Raw genomic sequence first — 25,567 nt, 5'->3', positions numbered from 1 at the left:
TTTATATACTTATATATATTAATTATTTTTAGATTTAACGTATATAAAACATCAAAAATGATACTTTTAAATTGGTTTAAATACTTGAAAATATATGGGTATTTCTGGGTCTTCAATCTGTTGGAGCTGAAATCTTTGGCCCCAAAAACCCAAAATACAAACCGATCAGAACTAAACCCGTATGGGTATCCAAAAGCCCATCCCTAGTCATTATTATATATCGTATTTTATCATCATATAATTAATCGTATTTTATATGTACCATCATATAAGTAATCATATAATTAAGTATTTTATACATACCATCATATAAATAATTACATATATTATATTTTTAAAACTTAATATGAAATATGAAAACCATAATTTGAGTTGGTATTTTAAATTGGGCTTTGTATTATATTTTTCTTATATATATTGACAATATTTTTTTATAATGGTTATTGAAAAATAGTTTAGTAAAAATCCATTTTTGAATATATGTATATTTTTGAATCAATTTTTGATATAAATCAAATTTGAATTATTATTTTGATTTGAAATATGTATATAAAGTTTAAATTTTGTTTTATGGTTAGTTTAGAAAAAAAAATTTTAGGGAATTAGATTGACTCATTTTGGTATATTTTAAAAGTGGCCTAGATAACTTTCAATTTTTTAAAAAAACATAAGCCCATTACTTTTTTTCTTAATACTACTATCCTTGTTTTCAAACAAAAATATTTTTTTTTTAAAAGACTGCAATCCATGTTTCCAAACACTCCAAATTTTTAAAAGTCCTATTCAAGTCTCCAAACACTCCAATTTTGTACTTGAGTTTTAATAAGATAGATGGGGTATATATTAAGAATTTATAATACTGAAAGCCGATATTATTTCCAACCAGTATAACCATACAAAGCATTAACAACAATCGAAAATCAATTAAAATTCGATCTTATATAACTTAGAATGCAAATTACATTAATCGAAGAGCTTGAATGGTATTTATATTTTGATCCGAGCTTAGAAAGCGCGGTTTTGTTTGTTTTTCATTTATTAATCGAAAACTAATTTAAAAATTACCATTATTTTTGTTTCGAACCATAACAATTGAGTTTTTAGGTTTTTATCATTTGTTTCTTTTTCTCTTCAAAATATAGTATTTGTTCAAAATGTGGTATTTGTTCTATAATAACGTTTGAGTTTTAAGATTTGTTTTCATATCTGACCTAGATTCATGGTTGAACCTATAGACTCGATACATTGTATATAATCCGGTTCGGATTTACCGAAAAATTCGTTAATTAAAAATCCGATATAACCATGCAAAAACCCAAAAACTCACTATTAAACTGCGATCTAATACCATTGATTCGATAAAAAAACAAAATATCTGATAGTATTTTTTTCAAAAAAATTAATTAAATTACTCATATTTTTTAATATTACATAATTTAGTGATTCCTTAGAATTTGATAAAAAAAATTTATGTTATCCAAATAAAAAATGATAATATAAAAAAACTTATTGATAGGACAATATTAGTTTATTTTCGTTATTAATAACCTATTATAAGTTTTTGTTTTTATTTTAGATTTAAAAATTGATTTTAAGATAGTTTTTGAAATATTCTTGAACACTCGTAATTGCCATATCAATATTATGTATAAAATGATATTATACAAGGAAAAATGATATTCAAATATGTATATGATATATGGTGTAGGATATAGGAATTTGGTTTGTATTGAAAATCTGTATAATATTCAAATGATCTATTTTGAATATTGATACATATATTTAAGAAAATAATATTTTCATGTTTCTTAATTTTATAGTTCATAATATATTTATATTTATATTAAATTTAAAGTTAGTATATCTTTTAAATATACTCTCTATGTTCTGAAATGTAAGATGTTTAGAATACTTTTTATGTTTCAATATATAAGATGTTCTCATATTTCTAGGTAACTTTAAGTTTATCAAAAACTATGTAGCGAATCAAATTTAATAGTTTTATTTTGTAATTGGTTGAGTAGTTTTTAGTTTATAATTTTAATGATACTTTCTAGGTAAAAAGTAATTTTTTTAATAAGTGTGTACTACCCAAAACATCTTACATTTCAGAACAGAGAGTATATATTTAGGATCATTGTTTATAGATCTATTTAAGTGTATCTGTAGGCCAAAACCAAAAGACTTAAATGCCATTAATGAATTTTATTAATCTCTTGTAAAAATAAGGGTATTTTTGGGAAAACTGTAATTTTCATTAAGGGTATAATTTGGGAATGAGCATCTTTTAATGGTATTTATATTAATTTAAAAACTTATAACATATTATTGTCTTTAACATTTTAAGAAGAATATAATAAAAAACCAATCAAATGAAAAAAATATTTTTTTCCAATTGGCTAAATTGATCTAGAACTATGTTTGTATACGTACGGATCTAATGGTGAACTAAATAATTAAGAGCAAGAGCCAAGACAGCCTACCTCATAGTGTAACATCGTTTTTAGCTTTGTACCTTATAAGTGTTGACCAAATTTTGTGTGTGTGTGTGTGTGTGTGTCCGTGTGGAAGTTAATTTAGCCCCATAATCATATGATACTGATTTGTAGCCAAATGTATCCTCATGTACGTCCATGTACTTCTCCATCACCAGGTGCCATGTCCTCGAGATTCAGATATGGAATCAATGATCAAAAAGACTATCATCCTACCTACCCAAACAATTATTTTTGGGTGAACAGTCGTCATATATATATATGATTCTAAAAGGTTCTATAAAACAAGCACAAATGTGAAAAACAGACATACCTAACTAGATTGCTATTCCATATCTTATTTTGTGTTTTAGTTTATATATCATTATTGTTAGTTACTATCTAAATCAATAATTGTATAATTACGATTTTCTGCTAGTGTTCCAAAATAGTTGCATGTAATCTGAGATAGCATTAGTATATATGTCAAAGAGCATATATATCCAATATTGCAGATTGATAAACATAATTCTGAGATATACGAATATGTTAAAATTTAAAAGGACGGTTGGGCTATCAGCCTGATCAAATTTAAGTGGATTCGCACAAAAGCCCCTTTAATAGAAGAGATACGTCTCCCCAAAAAGGTTGTATTTGTAATGGACCAAATGATATACAGCAGCAACAAAATATAATTTTGTAGCCCAAATATTTCTTATAGAATTGTTGAAAAGTAATGGCACTAGCTTCATTTAGTTCTTTTAAATATTTGCAACAATAATATTCAAATATCGTTTCCTTAAATTGATCAACTAAATTTATGATTAAAAAAGTTTTTTAAAATAACAGAAACTATTTAACTTTTTAACATATGTATTCAAAGTAAATGCATAAAAAGAAAATGCTAAAGAAGAGTTGAGCTAAAAAAGTCGGTTGAAACTTGAAACTGAGCAAATAATAGTGAGACAAGACAAGTCCTAGTAAATGCCAAGACATTGCAGCTCTGCAATACTTCATATATCCATGAACGTTTGAAACATGTGGTCATGTTGTAACTACCTTAATTTGTAACCCATGAAAAGATATTCTTCTACTTTGAAATCATCAAGAAAAGAAATCCAGACAACCTTAATTTGTAAAGTTTTCGAAACTTGAAAACCCCCAAAGAAAGTGAAGAGTAGAGAAACATAAAGTGTGGTCGAAATCATATTGTAATACTCAAGCTGTCTCTTCTCAGAAAGATGCGTGGCTAAAATATCATCATCTCACCATGCATTAATTTGCTTGTACGGTTTATTTTGAAGTATTTCTGTCACACTTTTAAATAGCATCTGCTCGTTTACCAATGCAATACAGTAATAAAGTTACATAGCTTTCTTTTGATAGCTCCCTCAGGTTAAAGAAAAGCTCAAGAACCAAAATAACATAAGATATATACATATTGGATTTTTTGTCCGTGCAAAGAATCTTGTTCTTGTTCTTTCTTCTTTTGTCAGTCCATTTTCACATGCCACTTGTCTTTATACGTTAGAGGTAATAACAAAACAAGAAGACAGGCTTTGTCTTAATGGAAATGGGTAGAAAATGGTCCAGTGGAGGCAGATCCAGGAGCAAATCCAGTGAAGCTAATGGCTGTATCTCTGCTCTTTACCACTTTTTTCATTCTCACCATTTTTACTTTCCTTCACGTCATCATCACCACCAACCAAGTTTTGATTCTCCTTCTAGATATCCAAAAGGTACTAGCCTTCTCTTTATAGACGTTTCTGCTGTTTGGTAATCATTTGTAAGTTCAAAAACATGTTCATTGTGGTCTGTGGACCAAGGAAAATAAAGACTTAGTTTGATAGAGGATTAGGTTCGTTGTATAAAGCACTTGGGAGTGTGTTGTTGTTGTTACTGAAACTTGCAGGCTTGGTTGCGCCACGAAACAGCTTGGAGTTAACAGAGGAGTCTTCACTATCAACAAATTACAAGGAAAAAGATAGCTTAAACATCTCTGTAAGTCAGCATTAATTATTATTACATTTGAAGAGTAGCTAATATATAGTATAACCAAGTGACAAATTCAAATTCAGGTTGGCGGGAAAAGGTCAAACCTTAGAGCTCTTATTTTTGATAGATCCTCTGATAACTGCAACTCACCTAGCGCCAAGTCACCAAACCTGGTGGCTAGACTCATGGGTCTTGATCTTCTTCCTGATAACTTGGACCTTAATATATCATCAAGGAAAAGTGTAAGAGGACATAGACACTCTGAGAGCGGGTCAGGGACAAGATCTTTGCCTGAGAGCCCCAGGGTGTCTTCTGCTCGTAAATCAGATTCTGACGTTCGTCGCCTCTCTCTTCAGCTAAACAGAGAGAATAAGCATGAAGACTCTGTGTGTCGGAGGCTGAAAGATGAGGAAAATCAAAGTCCGGGAAATAATGAGAGGGTCATCACTAGAAGACTTGGTATGGATATAACAAACTTGCTTGAGAACAGAAGGGTAAGACAAGGACAAGACCAGATTAAGCATAGGAAAGTGAGAAGCATGTCTTCACGGAAAGAGAACACACTGAGCTCCAGTCCCACATTTGTGTTCAAACAAGATAACATCTCTCGACAACAAACAAAAACGTTGACCCTTTCAAAAGATTCCAAGAAAAACCTCAAAAGCGTAGATGAACAGCCGCTAAGACCTACCAACGTATGCAAGAAAGTGTGTAGTAAATCAAAGTTCTCTCCTCATTCAACACCCAATAACCAACACAAGCGGAGACAAGTCATCTCTACATCAAGATGTGATCATTTACACAAGAAAGAATGCAAGCAAATCCCAAACTCATCAGCTGTCTCTGCCTCAGAACGTCCTCGGAAACAGGTACACACGTCTATGTTTTCTTACTCTCTCTTCAGGGTAGGGTCGATTCAAATTTTTTGGAGGTCATAAATACTTACTAAAAATTAAATATTTTTTAAAAAAATAATTTGAAAATTTTCTCTCTCTCAAATCTCAATACAGTCACTGATTTTTCATGTAACGTTTTAGATGGAAAGAGCGGAAGGACCGGAACAGAAAGAAGATGGGACGATATGCTTCGGTCAGATGTATAACTACGAGGAGAAGCTTCCTCAAGAACTTCTAAGTTCCAGTTCTTCCCATTCAACCACCATTTCTGCCACCTTCTCCAACGTAGGAAGAACCAAAATCTATTTTGAATATCTTACGGGGATGAAAAAGCTTGAAAAAGAAGAGGAAAGGGTGGTCGCAGAGGTTGAGCGGCATATTGTAGACGCACTCGTGCTAGAAACGGTAAAATTGGCTTGCGTTTGAGTGGATAAAACGAGGCGTTTTAGTAATAACGAAAGTTGTGGCCTTGTGGGAACGTGATGAGGGCTATTCTAAAGTAGCGTCTGCGTTTTGTTCTTAAGCGACTATTACTAACGAGAGACTCAACGCATAACATGACAGTGTGCGTTTTGCATCTCGCTTTGCCATCGCTGTTACTAATTGTCGAAACAATCATCTGAATTTCCAAGAATAAATAGCGCTTTATCTGTTTAAATCTCATGAACAAATTCCATACTCTTTTTTTCTAAATATATTATAGAGAAAAAGACCAAAATAGCACTAAATCAAGTTTTTGTTCCCAAACTAGCACTCAAGCCCAAAAGTCACAAAAATAGCATTCAAGGGGTGGGGTTTAGGGTTTAGAATTTAGGGTTTAGGGTTTAGAGTTTAGGTTTTAGGGTTTAGAGTTGAGAAGTGAGGTTTTGGGGATTAGATTTCAAATTTTAAAAAATAAAAAAATTTAAATTTTTCAAAAGATAAAATGCTATTTTGGTCGTTTTAGTTTTTGAGTGCTATTATTGTGATATAAACTTAGAAAGGTACTATTTTGGAGATTTGCCCTATATTATATATCCTTTTGCGGTTATATCCTTTTTTTGTTGAAAGTTTGCGGTTATATCCTTTTTTTAAAAAAAAAGTACGCCATTTAGTATAAACTAGGATTAGACCCGCGCCTTGCGCGGGGTGAGATTTTTTAAAATTTTTTAAAAATTAGGTTATAAGATGAATATTACTGATATGTGGTGGGGTTTTTATTAAGAGATATAGGATTTTTGTTTTTTCGTTATATAAGTATTTATAGATATTGGAAGATTAAATTGTATTTACAGTCAATGATCTTTCTATAAATATTTTTGCTTATTACCGAGTATGTGATATATTTTTAGTAAGACAAATAAAATAGCATACCATTTTTTTGGTAACTAATCTTATTAAAAGATTTATATTTGATTATTGTAAAGACTTTAACACAACTTAATAGAACTTGGAATTAAAAAAAATATTTCTCACAACATTTATGTAAATTATATTGTCGTAACATATATAACATAATAGATGAGTTGAATAATTATAATGGGCCATAATAATAAACAAATAAATTGAAAGGCCCGATTATATTTGTTCCTTAATTATGATTGTCCAATATTTGAGGGGAAAAGCAAGTCATTGTCTTAACACAAATTGCAGATATATTGTTTCCCAAATTTTTTTAATTTTTCCCATATTTGCCGTTCCCGAATCGACTGTTTCGTTTATCACCGTCACAGACGATTCCAAAGCGATCTTCTGATTTATCTCTCTGTGCAATACGTATTCCCGTTCCAAACCTAATCAATAACAGCAATCGAAGGTTACTGGTCTTCCACAGAGTAAACAATCGATTCAGAAAATGAGAAGCTATAAGGTTAGTCAAGTTGATAATATTTTGAGATCTGTAAAATCAATTATCAATTGCAGGGAGTTTCATTTGTTTCGGTATTTATTTTTCAATCGGGTCTCGAATATAGGTTGAAATCTGACATAGCTTTCACAGAAAACCTAAATCCATCGTTTACCTATATGATTTCAACAAATCTAAATTCTATTTAGGAGTATCTATTTGAATTCAAATGCTTGATAAAAATGTTAAAATTTAATGATTGTTTGCTTGATTGAAATAGAATTTTTATGATTAGTATTAAAAATTCTTTGCTTGATATGAGTATACTTAAACAATCAAGCAAAGCAAAACTTTGTGAATTATCCTTAAATGTATTTGAGTTGACGATATATTTTAGTTTATATTGAATAAGAGTTTCACATTGCAGAGAAAGATTGAAGAGGTGGGAACTAAGGGTGTTTTTTCAGACAATAGGACGTCTACTAATAAGGTTAGCATCAACTGTATTGACACAATAGTGAGATAATTAATTATACGACCCAGTAAAGGACGCACTTGTGAAAAATTAACTATCATTTAGCATTGTAAAAATAGAGATCAAAATAAATTTATCTTATGTTATAAAACCCAGGAACATTATAAAGCAAAATCAAAAACTGAAAGAAAAAAACTGAAAACGATAAAATGTAACACCAAACGTCCTCCTCATTATCCCTTCGAATGCTTGTTGCAAGACATCAATAAGCATTTGGTGGAATCCTGTTAAAAAAAGGACAATTTTTTTTAACAAACAGTAGAGATCTTTAATGATATGAACAAAATCGTGTTTTGTAAAGATATTAATGCTCTTACAGCTGACGAAAAGCTATAATCTCCGGAATATTGGGTTCGAATTCAATCCTCGAACATCCTTCAATGTTCGTGATGAATGTGAATCGACCTAATGAAACATAAAAAAAATATTTTGGTAAACACGTATAATTTAAGAACCAATTTTACAGCGTATAAATTAAGTATAAATTTAACAGGTTTAAAACAAAATTTATACCTTGGAGCCTTTCGATTTGCCAAAAACTCAAGACACACAAAACAACATTTGCTCTTGTATAATTCCAGTAAGCATCAATCTCAACAGCGTTCCTTCCATATGCAACACAGTTTAGATGTTTATACCTGTAATGTTAAGAGTCATATCATCTTAGGAAAATAGTAAATGTATTGTGTCATAAACAATGGATTAAAGTAACACTTGAACTCACCCAGGATTGACCAAGCTAAAACGCATTTTTGGTATCATTGGCCCTCCAGGGGCTCCAACATGTTCTAGATCACCAACACTCACCATAGCTCCGTAGACGTCTATTGAATAGAGTAAACATAAGTGATATGGGATAACACAATGTAAAACATAAATATACATATGAAAGTGTCAAAGAAATATTATTAACATAAGGAAATTTGACGTTTAAACTTTTAAAAACAACATACCTACAGAGTACATAGGATGTGCAAGGCCTCTCAATATGGTTTTAAATTCTTTAAAACCATAATAGTTGCAATCAGTTCTTGCTGGGACGTTATTAATAATAGTATTCTCACCAGTAAATACATGGAAGCGGTTTGTAGTAACCCTAAACCGGCGGAAATTATACATTAGTTTGAAACCATGGATCTCATACCATTCTCCTTCAAACATGATGCATTCATTTCTGATCATTATTTCATCGACAATAGTTCCTAGAACCGTGTTACCCTGTATGCAAACATAAAATTAACAGTTAGAAAAACGACCAAAAAAAATAATACAGTATAAACGGTAATAATATCAATCATACTTTTTCATCACCCATTAGCATTTGAGTTTCCCCACGGATTATTGCAGAACCATCCTTCCATTTACTGATTACCTTCACTCTGACTACAGGATTTTTGAGGGGGAGCTCAAATTCAGAGAAAAACATGATAGAGCTCATGAGGAAATTGTAAGTTGAAAGAGTTTGATCTTTTTGCTTTTTACTCCGAGTTATTAACATATATATAGGATACCAACTATAGGGCATCGTAATATTAGACTTAACATATTGTATTTTCCGAAATTTATTGCATTCAGTACGCGGAGGGAAGAGTATATACTTTTCGCTTGCGAAGCAAGTTGAGATCGTCTGGTATATATGTTACAATAAAATTTCTGTCCAAATTAAACAATAAATCTTGAATATATTGTAACACATTAGATTAAGTTTACTTATTTAGACACGTTAGATTAAGTAAACTAATTTAGATACATGGGTGGCTATAACAGTAATATAAATCTATACGTATGGTATTTTTGATACAGAATGCCAAAAACGGATATTGCAATAAAAGAATTTTTGATTCTATACTATGTTGGAGGAAGGTATATAAATATAAGTTTATGTAGTCATTCTTTTCGTTTTAGTAAACCAAATAGGGAATATTAGTATAGTCCACCTTATAGAGCCCATATTAAGAACCCACTAACTTACTTCACAATTCGGTTACCGGTTAGAGAAGCTACAATATAATTTAGGTTACACCATTCTCTACAACCAGACATTAAACCAACAGTTAGTTAAATATCGAATATATAGATGAGTTACCGAAACTGTATTGTTATGTGAATAGCTGGCGTTCTGCGCCCAAAAATTAGAAGTGCAAAATAAACTAAACTGGAAATCGCAAAAGTAGACAATGTTGCATAAGTCAGTGATTTATTTAGGTTCAACTCTAACTTTTGTACATCCAAATATTTATGGTTTGTTTAGCACACGAAATGATAATTTGTTAAAAAATTGTTTCGGTTTACAAAACCAACTAAGATATATTAAGAATTTAATCGAATATAATTTCTTTTTTTCCAACCCCTGCTAAACATTAAAAAAACTTATTCTATTATGACAGGCTTAAATAAAGAAGCAGGAAGTTTTGATATAAAGTCAAGCGAAGGAGCAACTTCACACCTTGAGTTCACCATGCATCCAACGTACATGAAAATTATTAGGTGAGTTTCTCATAATGTCAATAGAATTAATCCATGTAGATTGCTGTTCAAGTATAGATAATGAAAAGTAATTTCGTCGTTTCTTTTTCGTATAGCTTCGCCAGGTTGCTGGATAACTTTAGAATGATAATCTCGCACACTTCCTTAGTCACTGCCGTAATATTGGTTCTTCCCTATTGAAAATACATTAAACCAATCCTATATTATTGCCACGATAAGAACAGTTATATTTATACACAAATTATACAAAAACTTACATATGCTTCTCGTAGTAGTTCCAATCTTCAGAAAACACCAAAGAACAATACCATATTTTCTGCATATTATAGATAACCACATTGATAAGTTTTGAATTTATTCAATCCGAAAGAGTATTAGGCAAATAACGAATAGGTACCTGGATTCTTGAAGGTATTGTAACTTCACATTTCCTTGTCGAAAAGGTTTTGAAAAACCTCCTTGTACACAACATTCATCGTCGACAATTGATGATTTCCATCTTTGTCGGTAATAAGAATCTTTAACCCCCTCCTCGACTTGACCCGAGAAACAGCAACATACAATTGTCCATGAGAGAAGACTGGTTTAGGAAGATACAACCCAACATTGCCTAATGTTTGCCCTTGGCTCTTGTTAATTGTCATTGCAAATGCGACTTTAAGAGGAAACTGCCTCCGCCTCATTTTAAATGGAAGGCTTGCATCTGAAGGTTCAATCAGAAGACGATGTAAGAAGACCTTCTCTCCAACTCTAGTGCCCGTGATGAATTTAGCTGCGATTATATGGATTCCAAGTTGTGTTATCTGGAGCCTAGTGCCGTTACATAAACCTTCCGTAGGATCTATGTTCCTTAAAATCATAACCGGTGTACCAATTCTTAGTCTTAGAGCATGATTAGGCAGTCCGGAAACTTTAATGCTATTCAAAAATTCAGGGGAGAAGACGGAATCATCTTTCGAATTCAAATCAGAGGGATCAATGCTGTCTGAGCTTAAGTAAATTCTTTCCTCACCTAAGAAAAAACGAAAAAATATGAATAACATGACAAATTAAATAACATTAAACTAACATGGGAAAATACCTTTTAGACGATCAAGCATATAGTCGTTAATTACTTCTACATCTGCGTTGGTGGGACATAAGATAGCTCGCTCTTGGAAGAAAACTGGATCTTTCGAGTCTTCGAACGTGTTCCCATAAACTTCAGAAACAATAGCTGCAATTGGTTCTTTGCATTCCTTTATCAACAAATCTTTTGGAATTTCTATCATTGTTTCCCCAGTATTTGGTTCATTGATCTTCCCATTTCCTAAATCCAGTATCCATTTCGAGAAGGTCTTTATCTCTTCAGCCTGCTGCGGATCAGTTTCAGCCATTAACCTCATGTTTTTCGTTAGTTCCAATACCTTACAATGCTTCCATAAATAGGAAGAATTAAGAGTTGCCAAAACAATGTCAGGTCTAGATCCTCTCGGAATTACGGGTAAAATCTGTCGAAAATCGCCTCCGAAAACCACAACTTTACCACCGAATGGTGTTCCCTCCGGACTCTTCATAATATCAGCCATTGTTTTATCAAGAGCTTCGAAGCAATGCTTACTCATCATAGGTGCTTCATCCCATATAATCAGAGATGCTCTAGCTATCAGTTCTGCCTGATTACTACCTGGTTGTATCTTGCAAGTCGAGAACTCATCTGGATTGATCGGTATGCCAAATCTTGAATGCGCAGTTCTTCCACCAGGCAGTAAAAGTGATGCTATACCACTTGATGCGACATTCAGAACAATTTCACCTCGTGATCGAATAGCAGCTGATAAGATATTCCACAAAAAAGTTTTTCCTGTCCCTCCAAAGCCGTAGACAAAAAAAACACCGCCTTGTCTGTTAAGCACAGCACCAATTATCTGATCATAGATTGACCTTTGCTCATCTGTCAATTTCACAATCCATTCATCATGCTGTGAACGCAATTCAGCTTTCGGATAGTTAAGCTCTTCTTGTATCAGAAGATTTTCCGTGAATGATTGTGAGCTCTCGGCTGGTTTTGGCATTGTATCCCAATTATTCAGCGAACTGTTTTTGGTACGTAGTATGTTTTCGATCAAAACTAACGTACAGTTTAAGATCTCTTCCTCACTCAAAATGAGCCCTACAACATACATAAACACTCAAATGTTATAAAGAACGCTGCAATTACAGTAGGGGATACTCTAATAAAAACATTTGTCATCTATTGGGTTGTAATTGTGGGCCTTGTGAATAATAAATTTGCAGTCAAAACTATTAAATGTTTGGATTTAATAGCTCAAAAGTACATTGCAGACTAGAGCAATGGGGACTAATTAGTATACAGAATTATAATATTATGATTTTTACCGCTATTTATCATATTATTAGTATAAAATTTAACACAAAATCTATATATACACTTTCAAATTATATTAAAAACTCCAATTTTCCACAAAGTAAGAACAAAAAACTCAGCATACATAACATAGTAGAGAATACTTAACAGTTTTACACTATTTTATTCTTGATGCAAGCATTGAGAAAATCAATTAAAAACATTCACATGTAGAAATATATGCATGTCCGGATAATATGAACATTAACAAGAACTCTGTTGATTACACTCGACTTTGAGGCAATCCGATGGACAAGTCAGTTTCCACATCCGACAAGTTCATGTTTCCACAACTACAGGAAGGTGCACTCTTCTCACTCTCTAGGCTCCTTGACTGAATCCACAAGGGTTGTTCTTCAAACTGAAATGATAACATATTATTTTCCAAATATTTCATGGAAGAAACAAACTCAATTTTTAAAGATGCATGTCCTTGATTTATGTATGTGTGTACCATTTGGCGCAGCCTACTTTTATCGTTCAAGACCTCTCTCTCTGCTACAATCTAATAAAGTGAAGTGAACAAAATTCACAAGGAAACTTAGAAATAAAACTGGCCAGTTATAAAAGAAAAAACTTAGAAATAAAACTCCCTTGAAAATAATAAAATTAATTAGTAATAGTACCTCTGCTTTTAGTTTCTCTATTCTATCTTCATTTAACTTAGCCTGCCAAAATCGAAAAATGCGGAATGAGCTCATCATTTCGATATCAACGTCTAACATTATTGTTCACCACATTATGACAACTATATAATTACGAATGTAATTATGAGAATAAAGTTTTATTTCTCTCTGTATTAATTATAAACTCAGTGCATTTATACCTTCCTTGATCTGACAATAGTAAGACTTTTCTCAATTTTGGTAGTTATCTCCTTGAGTTCCTCCACCGAACACGAATCCAAATCTTGCCCCATCAGCTTCCTTGAGATGTTATCCGAGTATATATATATAATCATATATTGCATATCAAGAAAACATATATATGCAATACTTCCCCTCTGTTTCATTGTAATTGTTGTTCTAGGTTTATACATACAATCTCATTAATAAAACATAAAATTTTGTATATTTTCAAAATAAAAACATAGTTACTTATACAACTAACTATATTTCAACCAATAAAAAAATAAAGTGAAAAATCTTATTAATAAATTTTGCATTGAAATTTTAAAACAAATTTTATTTTAAAACAAATTTTTTTCTCTACAATGACAATTAAATCGAAACAGAGGGAGTATATAGGAAGATTAGAAAATTACCGGCAATGAAGTTGAAGAAGTTTAATCTTGTCCATCGTTATCGCCATTTCGTTCTTGAGATCTTGCACGTATTGCTGTTTTTGGAGTCTCTCTGCTCCAAAATACTCACCCCTATGTATCTCACATCTCTCTATCATCTTCTGCATGCTGTATACATTTCCAAGAACCCCTTCAGTATTATTTATTAAGTATAATATAAATAGTTCATTTTGAAATACTTATATATCATGATCAACAAGAGCATTCACACATATTCAAAATTCATGTTTGTTCTAACCTGAAAATGTTATTCAAGCATCAAGTCATATGTCCTAGTAAACTAGATACATGTTTCTAGCCACGCTTGACCTATCTCTTGACTACTGAGTAGTAATGTACATATATAAGTATGAAATATTTCCCAAGCATGCATCGTAATGTACATATTTAATATGCTTTTCGACCTAACGGGATGAGAATGCTAAACATCTGAGAGACACCAAAGTGTAAATATGCTGTATGCATCTTTTAATTTGCATGACTTGGCTTCCTATTTATACTCAACAGTCACCAGTAATACTTATACACTCGCGTGGTCAAAATCAATTAGTAAGCTCGTAATTATCAGTGACACTAACATTTGTAAAATATTTTTTTTGGTTGCTATCTAAGCTCACTCAAATGTAGTGAAAAAAAAAAAAAAAAAAAAGTGAAAAATGTGGCCCACCAAAAAAAATGTAGTGAAAAATGTAATGAAAAATCATTAGTAGTAACGGTTAATTTAACCAAGAGGCTATAATATATGGCTTTGATAGTGATCAATGTTGAGGTTTGATAATCATCAGTTGCATACTTGATCAACATGGCATTATATCACAACTTTAATTCTTTCGGTTAGTTTGAATTTGGTGCAAGAAATTCACTTTTCCCTAAAAGATCAACACACTCAAGAATCCCAAACTGTCTAGGACTGAAGTTTGGACCTTGACACAAAGCAACAAGATATTGTCTCATACATCATGTAGTTTGCTATTCTTAAAACGGTCAATTGTACTCTTCAGGTATTTATTTTTATGACATGATCACTGAGCTTTTCTTATATACTGTATTATACTAACGTGCCAAGTGGTTTCAGCATGAGAGTTCCAATGTATACTAGGTTCAAAGTTCGAGAACGCTTTGGGAAAACCCTAAATCACTTGCTCGTGCTTGAAGAAGAACTTGATGCAAGTTACAAACACATTTGGTCAATTAATTGATTAGGTTTTAATTAAGAAATACAATTCCGTGGTACTTTAAAGAAACTATATGCCTAATTAAAGAAAATCAAAGCAATTTCAAAGGGAATATTTTGGGGGAAATTAAACTCAACTAAATGTTTAGAAATCTCTAGCTAGTACAAACAATCTTACCTAAGTAATTAAGAGCTTAACATCACAAATAATGGTATATATATACTAATGAGTATTGGATCAAAAGGTTAAGTGAAAGGTACTTACTCGGAGCTAGCGAAATCATATAATCTTCCTTTCTGAGAGAAGACAATGGCTGCTACTTGAGCATCACATAGAACTGAAAGCTCGTGAGCCTTCTTCAAGAGACCTTTCCTACGCTTGGAAAACGTGACGTGTCTGCTGGTCACGTCCTCGATTCTTTTGATTTCGATCTTCCCTCTCACCATTTTCCTGACATGATTAATGAATCCCTAAGAAACCCTAAAACCTGATTATAGGGAAAGAAAAAATTAGTTTCTTTCAAAAACGAAAAGGAACTCACTTGGATCTGAATCCAAAACCAAGAAATGGTTTCTTGAAAATATAGTGGAGAGAGATCCAAAGAGTAGATCTGATAACTCCCCTAGAAAATATACTGGTAAATTAATCTGGAAAAAGTAAAGAAGCCTTAAGTTTTTTTGACAAGATTCGCTTTCAGAAGACCTCAACAAGAACAGAAATATAGCCGACCAAAAAACTCTATGATATAAACAAAGAATATTTTTTACAATAAAAGAAAAAAAAGAGCAAGCTTGGGAAATATTTGCTTGCTAGATGGATCTTGGACATCTTATGCTAACTTTAGTGGATGCGGATGGGCGTGGATGGATGGGTCTGGGAATGCACAGCTTATGGGGACAAGGAATTTCCTTCGACGTGAATCAGCCTTGCACTCGGAAGTAGAGGCACTGCAATGGGCGATGGAGAATATGCTGCAACATTCGAACTGCCAGAGCTTCGGGACAGATTGTAAGGAACTGATAGCAATGGTGAAGGACCCTCAGGCGTGGCCAAGCTTTGCGACGGAATTGGAGAGGATAGAGACGCTACAGATATGCTTTCCGGATTTTAAAATCACTCACGTCCCACGGGCACGCAATCAGACGGCTGATTTTTTGGGTAAGACTGCTAGATCCTTCCATAGGGAGTTATGTTTTATTGGTTGTTCTATTGCGGTTTGGTTACCAAGGCCACCTCAAGTTTGAGTAATAGAATAGCCTTTTGACGTCAAAAAAAAAAAAAAAAAAAAAAAAAAAAAAGAGCAATAAAATTGGTGATAGTTAAGAGAAATGGATGAAAGATTCGTATACTAGAACTAGATCCCTCGATGACTTAGTCTCTCTTTGGTCTATCTCTCCTTAGTACTCCTTAAGCAGTAGGCACAAACCCTAAGTCAACTAGTCTGCTAAGATAATGCTCTGGAAACTTTTTTATTATGCTACTTCTATTATCCCACCCAAACGAGAAAAGCGGAAAATTCTATAAAAATACTTTTAACTATACCTTAATAAGTTTCTACTATTCTAAAGTTTTTTCCTTGTCCAAAAAAAAATACTTCAACGATTTTGCTTGCCTTTTAATTTTACATTGATCTATTTTCTAAAATTTTGGACTTAGTGCTCCTCCTCTCTCTCTCACCCAAATTATCTACAAACAAAGTCAACCCATAGGTCTACTAGATCTGAAGAAAGTAAGACTGTGTGAAGTTAAATGAGCAGACGGATCAAACTTGAAGAACTGAAAAAAAGAAAGGAAAAGAATAACTCAAGTTACTTTTTAACGCAAGAAAAAAGTTTCTTCAAGGCAGTGAGACCATGGCATGGTCTTCGAGTGCAGTAATATCTGATTACGTACTAACCTCGTCGAATGAAGTGAGACTAGGCCCGGGAAAAAAACCTAGGATCGAAAAACCGAACTGAAATATTCGAAACTGGAACCAAAACGAAACTTTCAAATATTCTAATGATTCTTATATTTTGATAAACAAAACGAACCGAGAACCGAACGGATATCAGAATATATAAAAATATTAATTATATATACATTTAACATAGCCAAATATATATTTATAATTTTTAAAAATTTATTAAAAATATTTGAAAATATTTGAAGATAAATAAATTATTATAAAGTATCTGAACTAATCGAAATTATCTAGATATTTTTATCCAAAATAATCCGAAAATATCCAAAAAAATTTTTATCTAAATCATCTTAATTATTTGATATTTTACCATAAATAATCAATATTTATCCGAATTATCCGAACCAAATGAGAATTAAAATTTTTCTGAACTTTTTTGTTTCTAATTTTACTATCCGACTGAACTCAAAATTATCCAAACCAAAGTTAGATCAAGTAGTAAATAGATATTTTGATTTCTACCCAAACTACCCGAATCGATCTGAAAAAGCGCAGTGAATCGAGAAAAGGGGCAAGGCCCAGGAGCAGACGGCCCATTATTAGGCCGCAAAATAAAACATAAACTATTCGCCCACCGTGGGGCTCGAACCCACGACCACAAGGTTAAGAGCCTTGCGCTCTACCAACTGAGCTAGACGGACTACATGTCGCAGTAAGGTTATCCGCCTCTAAGTCAACTATACAGTGGGTAAAAGTTTTAACTTGTGCAACGGCTAGCAGCAGGTCAGTATCATAGAAACCACCGTTAATCTCTGTGACTGCGATACTTCTCTGTGTCTAATTGTCGAAAGCAAATTTAGATGAACTGTTTGGTAGTTGCCCTTTGTTTTGAAATAAATTCTTGGAATATAACACTTGAAACATCATTTTATAGTCATTTTTGTTTCAGATTACACATATGTAACAATCTATAATCTGCTTGTATGGTCTTACTCGGGAGTGAGTAAAACTTGTAAAGGAACTTGAGAATAATTAGACTCTACTCAAAGGCCAGCCTCTGAGTGCCAACAAGTGAAGCATAAGATCCCTTTTGGGCCACCAACTCAGAATGAGTTCCAAGCTCTATGATCTTCCCGTCAGAGCATACAGCGATCTGATGCGCGTTCTGAACTGTGCTCAATCTGTGAGCGATGACTAAAGTTGTCCTGTCTTTCATCAGACGGTTCAGCGCACTCTGGACCAAACGTTCGCTTACTGCATCAAGCGCACTCGTGGCCTGCAACACGAAAGCAAGAGAGACTAAGCAGAGGAGTTCATATTCATCTTCGAGCCTTAACTGCTTCAGTGCCAGTAACAAATTTGTCTAAACCATGCAACTAGATGTAGCACAGAACTGTTTGTATATGTGTTCCTTCTCTCCCATCGATTAAGCTTTAACTTAGGTAAGTGTTCTAAGGTTCTAGCAAAGCAAACAGTCCATCAAAGATGAGATTATTAAACAAAGAGTTACTCACCTCATCGAGAATCAAGATGGGGGCGTTCTTCAGCAAAGCCCGGGCTATGGCAACTCTCTGAAACGTTAAGACAATCACATCAAAGCGGTAGCAAAAGTCTATGAGGAACAAAAAAACGCGTAGCGCTTAATGTCTTTATACCTGTCTCTGCCCTCCGCTAAGCAAGCCTCCTCGTTCACCCACCAGTGTATCGTATCCCTATTAACAAACACCGGTAATAGTAAGAAGAGATTAACTTCATTTGCAAGAAGAACAGGTCAGTTGTTGCACATAAGGTCACGAATCCGAACCTGGGGAAGTGAGATTATGAATTCATGAGCGTTGGCAGCTTTGGCTGCCTTAATGATGTCGTCCTTGGACACAAGATCATTAGGGAGACCATATGCAATATTCTCGGCCACAGAGAGAGAAAAGAGAACGGGTTCCTGAGGTCACACAGGTAAGATTATAATCCGACCAAGTCTGACACAATACACGTTACGGGTACACACCTGATTCACAATTGAGATAACCTTAGCCCATTCACTCTTGTCAAACATCCTCACATCCTCTCCAGCCACAGTAATACGTCCTTGTGTTGGCTGGCGAAAATCGGAAACTCAAACCCATCAGCATGACGTAAAAGCGGCTTCAGAATTAGTCTTTACAGACTTCAAATGGGAAGAGGGGGAGTCGATTAACCTCATAGAAGCGTGCCAATAACTGTACAATAGTACTTTTTCCCGCACCACTAGAGCCAACAAGAGCAGTTACGGTCCCAGCTCTCAACGTCAAACTGAACCCATCAAGAACTTTCACATCGGGTCGTAGGGGATAAGCAAAATGCAAATCTACACTAGACAAAATTAGAAAATGGAAAACCCTCAGCTTAGAAAGCAGTACAACCTCAGTTCAAGGGAGGTTTGGGGAATCTTGAAGTATAATAACATGAGGAGAGTTTTCTTGGTCTGATTTTACCGTCAAGACAGACATCTCCTGCCCAAGTCAAGGTACGTAGATTGTTCGTTGATTTCAGATCTGACATGTAGTACTTATCGAGGTGACGGATATTCACGTTAGGACCAGAAGACAAGAACAATCTAAGGTTTTCATCTTGGACTTTCTTTGTATGTATATCTCTTTCTAGCCCGTAGGCAAGAGCCTCATCTATGTCCACTGCATTTAAAATGGAATTGATCCTCTCGATAGCAGCGAAACTTCCACGTAGATCTCCAAACGTGTTTACGAGCCCTTGGACCTGGCAAAAACAAGAAACGATTATGGTAAAACCAAATTACATGTATAGCATATGGATAACAGTAAATGCATGTGGATATAGGTACTAACAGCAAACGTTAGAGTAAAAGTGTATCCAATGAAGGAAACAACTGTTCCAACAGCAAGCTCACCCTGCGTAGGAAAAAGCTCAAAGAATAAGAACCAAGAAACATAAAGTGCAAAAGAGCGAAAATGTAACAGCATAAGAAACAAACACAAAAGGGGAGATAAAAGAAATCTGATTGTTTAGTTTTGATGATCTATTAAATTTCTGACGGTAGTAACTTTGTTCTAGCTTGAATCATCCAGTCATTTATTCCAGAATATATGAATGAAGAATAACACGATCTTCTATAAAGAGAAATTAAGCAAATCACCATTCTCTTTTTGCCTTAATGTGCAAGAAGCTTTATTTCAACCATTATGGCAATTAAAAAGTCTCACAGGCAGGCATATCTTACCGTCTTGACCTTGCTTCCCCCAAGAGCGTATAGAGCCAACAAAGAAATATAAACAGCAACTCTTGTTATAGATTCATTTATAGATTTGAAAGTACCAAGCTTTAAGCCGCTACGCTGGAAAGCAAGAATCTGTAAATCAAACAGATGGTTAGAATAAAAGATCATGGAACAGTTAGGAAAAAAACAAGAATTGTTTAGACAATTGACTTTTAGCTAGTAAGAAGTCTGAAATGTAACCTGACTACCAAAAAGAGACATCTGACGTTTTTCACCACTGAACGATCTTACCTACGAAGAGATAAAAATACTTGCTTCGTCAAAAGGAAAATCAAAAGTTTCTATATTCAACCTGCCCAAAAAATACAAACACGATGAAGTCAAGAACTTACAGTCCGAATTGCAGAGAACGTTTCTGATACACAATCAGACATTGTCGCTTGGGCTAATCCATGTGCTTTATAAACAGGAACCGTCGATCTTTTGTACACAGCTTTTGACCAAATGAGCAGATTTAAAGGTAAGCAGAGATGACCAAGGTGTACCAAACAATAAGTTCAGGAAAAATGAGCAAGGCCTGAGAATTTACCAACTAAAACTGATACAGCGAGCATCAATAGACCAAGCACAGGTGCAAGTTGAGGAGATAGGGTGAACAAAATGCAGATTGTTCCAAAAACCTACAAATATACAAAACATAAGCCATAAGAGCTGGGCATTCTTGAGATGCAACCGGATACTCTTTGTCATGTATAGAACTCCAAAAATACGACCAACACAACACCAGGCTAAGATTAAGTCTGTATTCATTATGCAAAGTGGAAGCACAAACACCAATCTCACATTTGCATAGTAAAGAAATGGCTTGCCTCAGAAAATGCCCTAAATCCACGGTCTCTTGAGATGTTATCATTCACAATGCTATTCAGAGCGCCAAGATCAGACGTAAGCAGCCCCGTCAACTCTCCTACCTACAATAAATGAACTCAGCCCAAAAGTCCCAAACCTGAACAAACCAAGAAACAAAAAAAAACAAAGAAGAAAAAAAAGACAAACCTTATATTTGTCGAAAAACTCTGCCTGCAAATACAAAAAGAAAGCAGCTATCACAATGATATTCATTCAGGTGATAAACATTTGGAAAATTATGATCACAGGAAACAAACCATACCTTCTGGATCAAAACCCTTCTGAAAATCTGAGCTCGTAACGTTGCCATAACGCTTTCCCAGATAGCATTCATGTTGGTTACAAAAACAATAGTAAAGATGGGTTCCAAAGAATACAAAACAGCGATTTTGCTCAGCAGCTGCCACAGAGGATCCGGCCGCGCGCCAATCAACACTTCAAAGAATCTACCTTTACAGCTCCAAACATAACACTTGCCATTATTTGTCACAAAGAATCAACACATGTTTAACTCAATCAACAAATAAAATAAAATCTCAGCTACACCAACGAAATACATAACACACATGAACAAAAATAATATATATGAAACTACACAAACTAAACATCCATGAATTATAATATGTTATATTATTAACATCTTCATGTGTGGTTAATGGTTATGTAGCTTATAATTCTTGTAGATGGCAATCATTTTCCTAATGAAAAAATAGAGAAATTAAGCCAGACCAGCATTAGCATACTACAATCACAATAACTAAACCAACGACAAGTTGCCTACTAAAACCATCTTCAACGTATTTTGCTATTTTTTTCTCTGAAATAGATGAACTGATGTGTTCCAATGTGTTTTTTTAAAATAGCAAACTCTAAATATAGAGGAAAAAATAGAGGAATGTTATCTCTTCCTCTACAAAAAGAGGAAAAAATAACAATCTCTATATTTTAAGAAAACTAGAGAAATTTAGCCTCTCTAAGTCAAATACAAAGATGGTTGAAAATGCTATAATTAATTTTTTTTAATTTCCTATTATGGATCTAAATGGTCATAGGTTCAATTCCATTTGGACCGATCTGTTCTTGGTTTACTTCGTCTAGAGATTGTAACCCAAAACCTCCTAATCATTAAAATAAACAATCACAATAGAGGAGCGTGAGGCTGAATCCAAGAACTCGATTACCAGAAAACACAGGCATCGAGAGAGTGCAAGTGCTGCATCCAACCAGAGTCAATAAGCAAACAACGAGCCTGAGCTTGTGCTTGCTCATCAAGCTCCACACAAGCCCCCACTTGATCAAATCCTTCGATTCCTCCTTCTCGGGCTCCGATTTCGATCCATCGATCTTCGGATCCTCTTCTCCCACGATCGGCGGCGCTCCGGTGACGTAAGCGCGAGCCAATCCCACCGATTTCGCCTTCAGCGAGAGCCCGAGCGGCGCAGTGGAGCCGCCGCGCGAGCTGCGGAAGGAGAGAAATGGCGTTACTCCGCACGTTCTGAGTAGAGGTGATTGGCATCGTGAACGAGCGATGAGACGAGTAGAGCCGTGGTGGAAGAGAAGAGTGGTTGCAGAAGACGCCATTGTTATCTCTGTCCAACGAGCTTCTCAACTTCTGTTAGTTTATATTTATGTAGTACCTTTACTCTTGATATTTACAAAATAAGGCGGAAGTTTTGAAATTTATCAAGTGAGACCTAACTTTTGATTTTGGTCCAGATCTTTCGCTATTCTTATTAATGCCTAATACTTTTTCTTTTCATTTGATACCCCCGTAGTTTTTGCTAATAACAGAAGTGCCTTATAACTTTTTATTTTGCAGAATACTGCTGTTCACAAAAGATTTATAACCTTTTAAAATATGCTTTAAATTTAATTACTCTTGGATTTCAAAATCTTACAATTTATGTTTGAATAATAGAATATATTTTTAATTTTAATACAGAATTACTTAAAATTTCATACTAAACCCACCTTTAGATTTCTCTTTCTTTATTTAATAACATTCATTCTCTTTCCTCTTCTGTTTTTACTTAAAAACTAAAATTTAGTTGCTGCATATAAGGAAACCAAGATGACTATGCTGCACAAAATACCCAGCATTTGACAACATTGCCAACACTTTTGTGGAAACATTCACAATCGTTTCTCACACTACCAGAAAAAAGGATATCCATTAAAAAAAATAGGTAGAATCCGAATTCAATAAAATATTATCATTCCAAAAATAATTTTAAGAAAAATACGAGTACTAATAACTCCAGAGGTTTATGTCAGCAACTCCTTCGAAGTCATCATTATGTCCCCATTGTACGGACGGCGGCGGTAAGAGCATCCCTGCCGCCATATCAGCCAACAAGGTCGGCATCCCGAACATCCACTCCTCGTCCATGTAAAACCCTTTGCTCATCTGTTCCTCCGGAACAATACCCTCCACCGTCGTCTCCTCCGCCATGTAAAACCCTTCTCTCTGTTCCTCCCTAAAAACAGCCTCCACCATCGTCTCCTCCATGTCCAGGTCATGATCCGTCGTGTCATTAACCTCAACCTGAGAAGCCATGTTCATGCCATGATCATTCGTCGTCGTGGTATCACTCTTCTCCGCCTCAAAAGCCAATGCGGCTTCAGCAGCAGCCTTCTGGATATCCTTGGCGCAGGTTGTCTCCGGGATACGGAGCCGCCAAGCCGAGTCGGCGAAGTTGAGGCAGGCGCCTCTTCCACGGAGAGCTAAGGCGGCAACGTCGTGAGCACGAGCTGCGATCTCAGCTGTTTTGAAAGTTCCGAGCCAAATCCTAGATTTCTTGTTTGGTTCCCTCACTTCACACACCCACTTACCTGACTTTCTAAGACGAACTCCTCTGTAAATGGGGTGACGTGTCTCCCGAAACTTCTTCCTACCCGCCGGCTTCTTCGGACAGCTCGCCGCCAACATGGGACAGTAATCACCACCTACGGGAGACTCGTTCTGGGAGCCAAGAACTTCAGAAAGAGTAGAGACTGAGTTCATCGTTGAAAACTTCTTTTGAAAAACTGGATAAGGCTGAGTGTAGTAGTATAGTAAGTAACAAGATCTCTGTTCTGTCTGGTTTGATAAGATATTTATTTCTCTCACTTTTAGCTTCTTTTCAGGTGGAGTTAAAAGTTTGTGGTTTGAGAAAAGTGGAGCGAGAGTTGGTGTTTATATTGGCATGAGATATTTTGAAATGGGTGGGGCTGGTTTTTAGAAAAGAACACGGTGTTTTTGGCTCTGGGAGTGCCAAGTGGACAGGACACAGCTAAATTGATCCCACGGTTTGTGTGAATGCGTTGTTTTCATTCACTTATATGCTGCCACGTGTCATCTTGACCTTTGTGGTATGGCTGCTGACTCTTCACTCGCTATACCTTTATGTGTTTTAACTTGTACTGGGTGAATGTGTGGCTATGCATGGGTTGTGCAGGACAACCTTGTATTTAACTATTAACTTCCATGAATAAACAAAAGATCGTTATCTTGAAACCATCTAGAAACATAAAAAATCTAAAAGATCTGCAAAAAGGATACTTCATGTGCTATCTATTTATTCCGAGTTGTTATCATATATATAAAGAGTCATTCTTGAGTTCACCCCCTAGGGTAAACCTCTAGGTTCACTAACCAATAGGATTTCATTATTTCAAATTCGATATCTTTTAAAAAATGAAACAAAATATTCTCAAATTATATTATATTTTTAAAATAAAAAAGTGAAAAAAGATAATGGTTACAGAAAAAAGAATTAAAAAAAAATATATTTTTAATGTTGTCAACAAAACACTAAACCCTAAATCATAATCCCTAAACCCTAAATCCTAAACCCTAAACCCCTGGGTAAATCCTAAACCCTTGGGTAAACTCTAAACCCTTGGGTAAACCCTAAACCCTTGGGTAAACCCTAAACCCTTGGATAAATTTTAAACTCTAAAAAAAAACGACTAAAACCCTAAACCCTAAACGCTTGAATATTTTAGTGTATAGTGATTTTGATTTAGAGTTAAAGATTTATCCTAGAGTTTAGGATTTATCCTAGAGTTTAGGATTTATCCTAGAGTTTAGGGTTTATCCTAGAGTTTAGGGTTTATCCAAGGGTTTAGAGTTTAGGATTAAGGGTTTAGGGACTAAAATTTAGGGTTTAGAGTTTAATGTTATGCTGACGACGTAAAATATTTTTTTTTGTAATTATTATTATTTTTTTACCTTTTAATTTTAAAAACATAATATAATTTGACAATATTTTGTTTCTTTTTTTAAAAGATATCAAATATAAAATAAGACAATCTTATTGGTTGGTGAACCTAGAGGTTCACCCTAGGGGGTGGACCTAAGAATAAGTCATATATAAAGCATTCTTTTAAAAACGGTATATAATAGACATTCTAATTTGTGATTCTGTGAAGCACTTTAAGTGTACAA

The 25,567-nt window shown here is 34.3% G+C and overlaps 5 protein-coding genes and 1 non-coding gene across 10 annotated transcripts; 1 reads left to right on the top strand and 5 right to left on the bottom strand.

The window, feature by feature from the left end:
- Positions 1-1,664: 1,664 nt before the first annotated feature.
- Positions 1,665-12,372, top strand: LOC103834875. 3 transcript variants are annotated; one of them, XM_033277149.1, is made up of 7 exons: positions 1,730-4,213; positions 4,387-4,475; positions 4,553-5,338; positions 5,507-7,214; positions 7,618-7,680; positions 9,115-9,172; positions 10,113-12,372. In XM_033277149.1, exons 1-4 carry the CDS (start codon positions 4,042-4,044, stop codon positions 5,789-5,791), a joined length of 1,332 nt encoding a protein of 443 aa, XP_033133040.1. In that variant the 5' UTR covers positions 1,730-4,041; the 3' UTR covers positions 5,792-7,214; positions 7,618-7,680; positions 9,115-9,172; positions 10,113-12,372. The 3 variants fall into 3 exon arrangements, with proteins under 3 accessions (XP_033133039.1, XP_033133040.1, XP_033133038.1); XM_033277148.1 differs by having other exon boundaries at positions 1,665-4,213; positions 5,507-9,172; XM_033277147.1 differs by lacking the exons at positions 9,115-9,172; positions 10,113-12,372 and having other exon boundaries at positions 7,618-8,139.
- On the bottom strand, positions 7,413-12,432 carry LOC117127277 (ATP-dependent DNA helicase PIF2-like). Its single transcript, XM_033277163.1, has one exon. It carries the CDS (start codon positions 12,375-12,377, stop codon positions 11,277-11,279), a length of 1,101 nt encoding a protein of 366 aa, XP_033133054.1. The 5' UTR covers positions 12,378-12,432; the 3' UTR covers positions 7,413-11,276.
- Positions 12,433-12,639: 207 nt separating this feature from the next.
- LOC103834872 (MADS-box protein AGL72) lies at positions 12,640-15,842 on the bottom strand. Of its 3 annotated transcripts, XM_018653920.2 has the most exons (7): positions 15,639-15,842; positions 15,362-15,547; positions 13,884-14,030; positions 13,446-13,545; positions 13,246-13,287; positions 13,074-13,124; positions 12,640-12,980 (listed from the first exon to the last, which is right to left on the bottom strand). In XM_018653920.2, exons 2-7 carry the CDS (start codon positions 15,541-15,543, stop codon positions 12,843-12,845), a joined length of 660 nt encoding a protein of 219 aa, XP_018509436.1. In that variant the 5' UTR covers positions 15,544-15,547; positions 15,639-15,842; the 3' UTR covers positions 12,640-12,842. The 3 variants fall into 3 exon arrangements, with proteins under 3 accessions (XP_018509436.1, XP_033133124.1, XP_033133125.1); XM_033277233.1 differs by lacking the exon at positions 15,639-15,842 and having other exon boundaries at positions 15,362-15,566; XM_033277234.1 differs by lacking the exons at positions 12,640-12,980; positions 13,074-13,124; positions 13,246-13,287 and having other exon boundaries at positions 13,440-13,545; positions 15,639-15,837.
- Positions 15,843-17,628: 1,786 nt separating this feature from the next.
- Positions 17,629-17,701, bottom strand: TRNAK-CUU. The gene has a single exon. It is a non-coding gene; the product is annotated as a tRNA-Lys (tRNA).
- Positions 17,702-17,882: 181 nt separating this feature from the next.
- On the bottom strand, positions 17,883-22,754 carry LOC103834871 (ABC transporter B family member 28). Its single transcript, XM_009110962.3, has 16 exons — positions 22,320-22,754; positions 21,401-21,588; positions 21,286-21,309; positions 21,099-21,200; positions 20,819-20,909; positions 20,622-20,722; positions 20,470-20,520; positions 20,233-20,361; positions 19,841-19,903; positions 19,472-19,751; positions 19,196-19,344; positions 19,006-19,095; positions 18,805-18,939; positions 18,656-18,712; positions 18,515-18,571; positions 17,883-18,276 (listed from the first exon to the last, which is right to left on the bottom strand). Exons 1-16 carry the CDS (start codon positions 22,717-22,719, stop codon positions 18,040-18,042), a joined length of 2,154 nt encoding a protein of 717 aa, XP_009109210.2. The 5' UTR covers positions 22,720-22,754; the 3' UTR covers positions 17,883-18,039.
- A 239-nt stretch (positions 22,755-22,993) lies between these two features.
- On the bottom strand, positions 22,994-24,840 carry LOC103834870 (dehydration-responsive element-binding protein 1B). Its single transcript, XM_033277218.1, has one exon. It carries the CDS (start codon positions 24,140-24,142, stop codon positions 23,387-23,389), a length of 756 nt encoding a protein of 251 aa, XP_033133109.1. The 5' UTR covers positions 24,143-24,840; the 3' UTR covers positions 22,994-23,386.
- Positions 24,841-25,567: the final 727 nt, after the last annotated feature.

Source organism: Brassica rapa, chromosome A08 (assembly GCF_000309985.2).
Source record: "Brassica rapa cultivar Chiifu-401-42 chromosome A08, CAAS_Brap_v3.01, whole genome shotgun sequence".
In the NCBI taxonomy this organism is placed as follows: domain Eukaryota; kingdom Viridiplantae; phylum Streptophyta; class Magnoliopsida; order Brassicales; family Brassicaceae; genus Brassica; species Brassica rapa.
Note: the sequence above shows the minus strand (reverse complement) of the source record. Positions and strands in the feature narration are given on the sequence as shown.

Bases quoted from the DNA above. Each gene is read 5' to 3' on its own strand.
- LOC103834871 (XM_009110962.3), bottom strand. From the start codon at position 22,719: ATGGCGTCTTCTGCAACCACTCTTCTCTTCCACCACGGCTCTACTCGT. The intron at 20,723-20,818 runs GTAAATTCTCAG...TTTGGTCAAAAG, and splicing joins CGCTGTATCAGTTTTAGTTG to CTGTGTACAAAAGATCGACG. The intron at 18,713-18,804 runs GTTCGGATTCGT...GTTTGTTAATAG, and splicing joins TCATAATCTCACTTCCCCAG to GGATACGATACACTGGTGGG.
- LOC103834870 (XM_033277218.1), bottom strand. From the start codon at position 24,142: ATGAACTCAGTCTCTACTCTTTCTGAAGTTCTTGGCTCCCAGAACGAG.
- LOC103834875 (XM_033277148.1), top strand. From the start codon at position 4,042: ATGGAAATGGGTAGAAAATGGTCCAGTGGAGGCAGATCCAGGAGCAAA. The intron at 4,214-4,386 runs GTACTAGCCTTC...TGAAACTTGCAG, and splicing joins TCCTTCTAGATATCCAAAAG to GCTTGGTTGCGCCACGAAAC. The intron at 5,339-5,506 runs GTACACACGTCT...GTAACGTTTTAG, and splicing joins CAGAACGTCCTCGGAAACAG to ATGGAAAGAGCGGAAGGACC.
- LOC103834872 (XM_018653920.2), bottom strand. From the start codon at position 15,543: ATGGTGAGAGGGAAGATCGAAATCAAAAGAATCGAGGACGTGACCAGC. The intron at 13,125-13,245 runs GTACTATTACTA...TCACTTTATTAG, and splicing joins TAGAGAAACTAAAAGCAGAG to ATTGTAGCAGAGAGAGAGGT. The intron at 12,981-13,073 runs GTACACACATAC...TTATCATTTCAG, and splicing joins AAAGTAGGCTGCGCCAAATG to TTTGAAGAACAACCCTTGTG.
- LOC117127277 (XM_033277163.1), bottom strand. From the start codon at position 12,377: ATGTATGTTGTAGGGCTCATTTTGAGTGAGGAAGAGATCTTAAACTGT.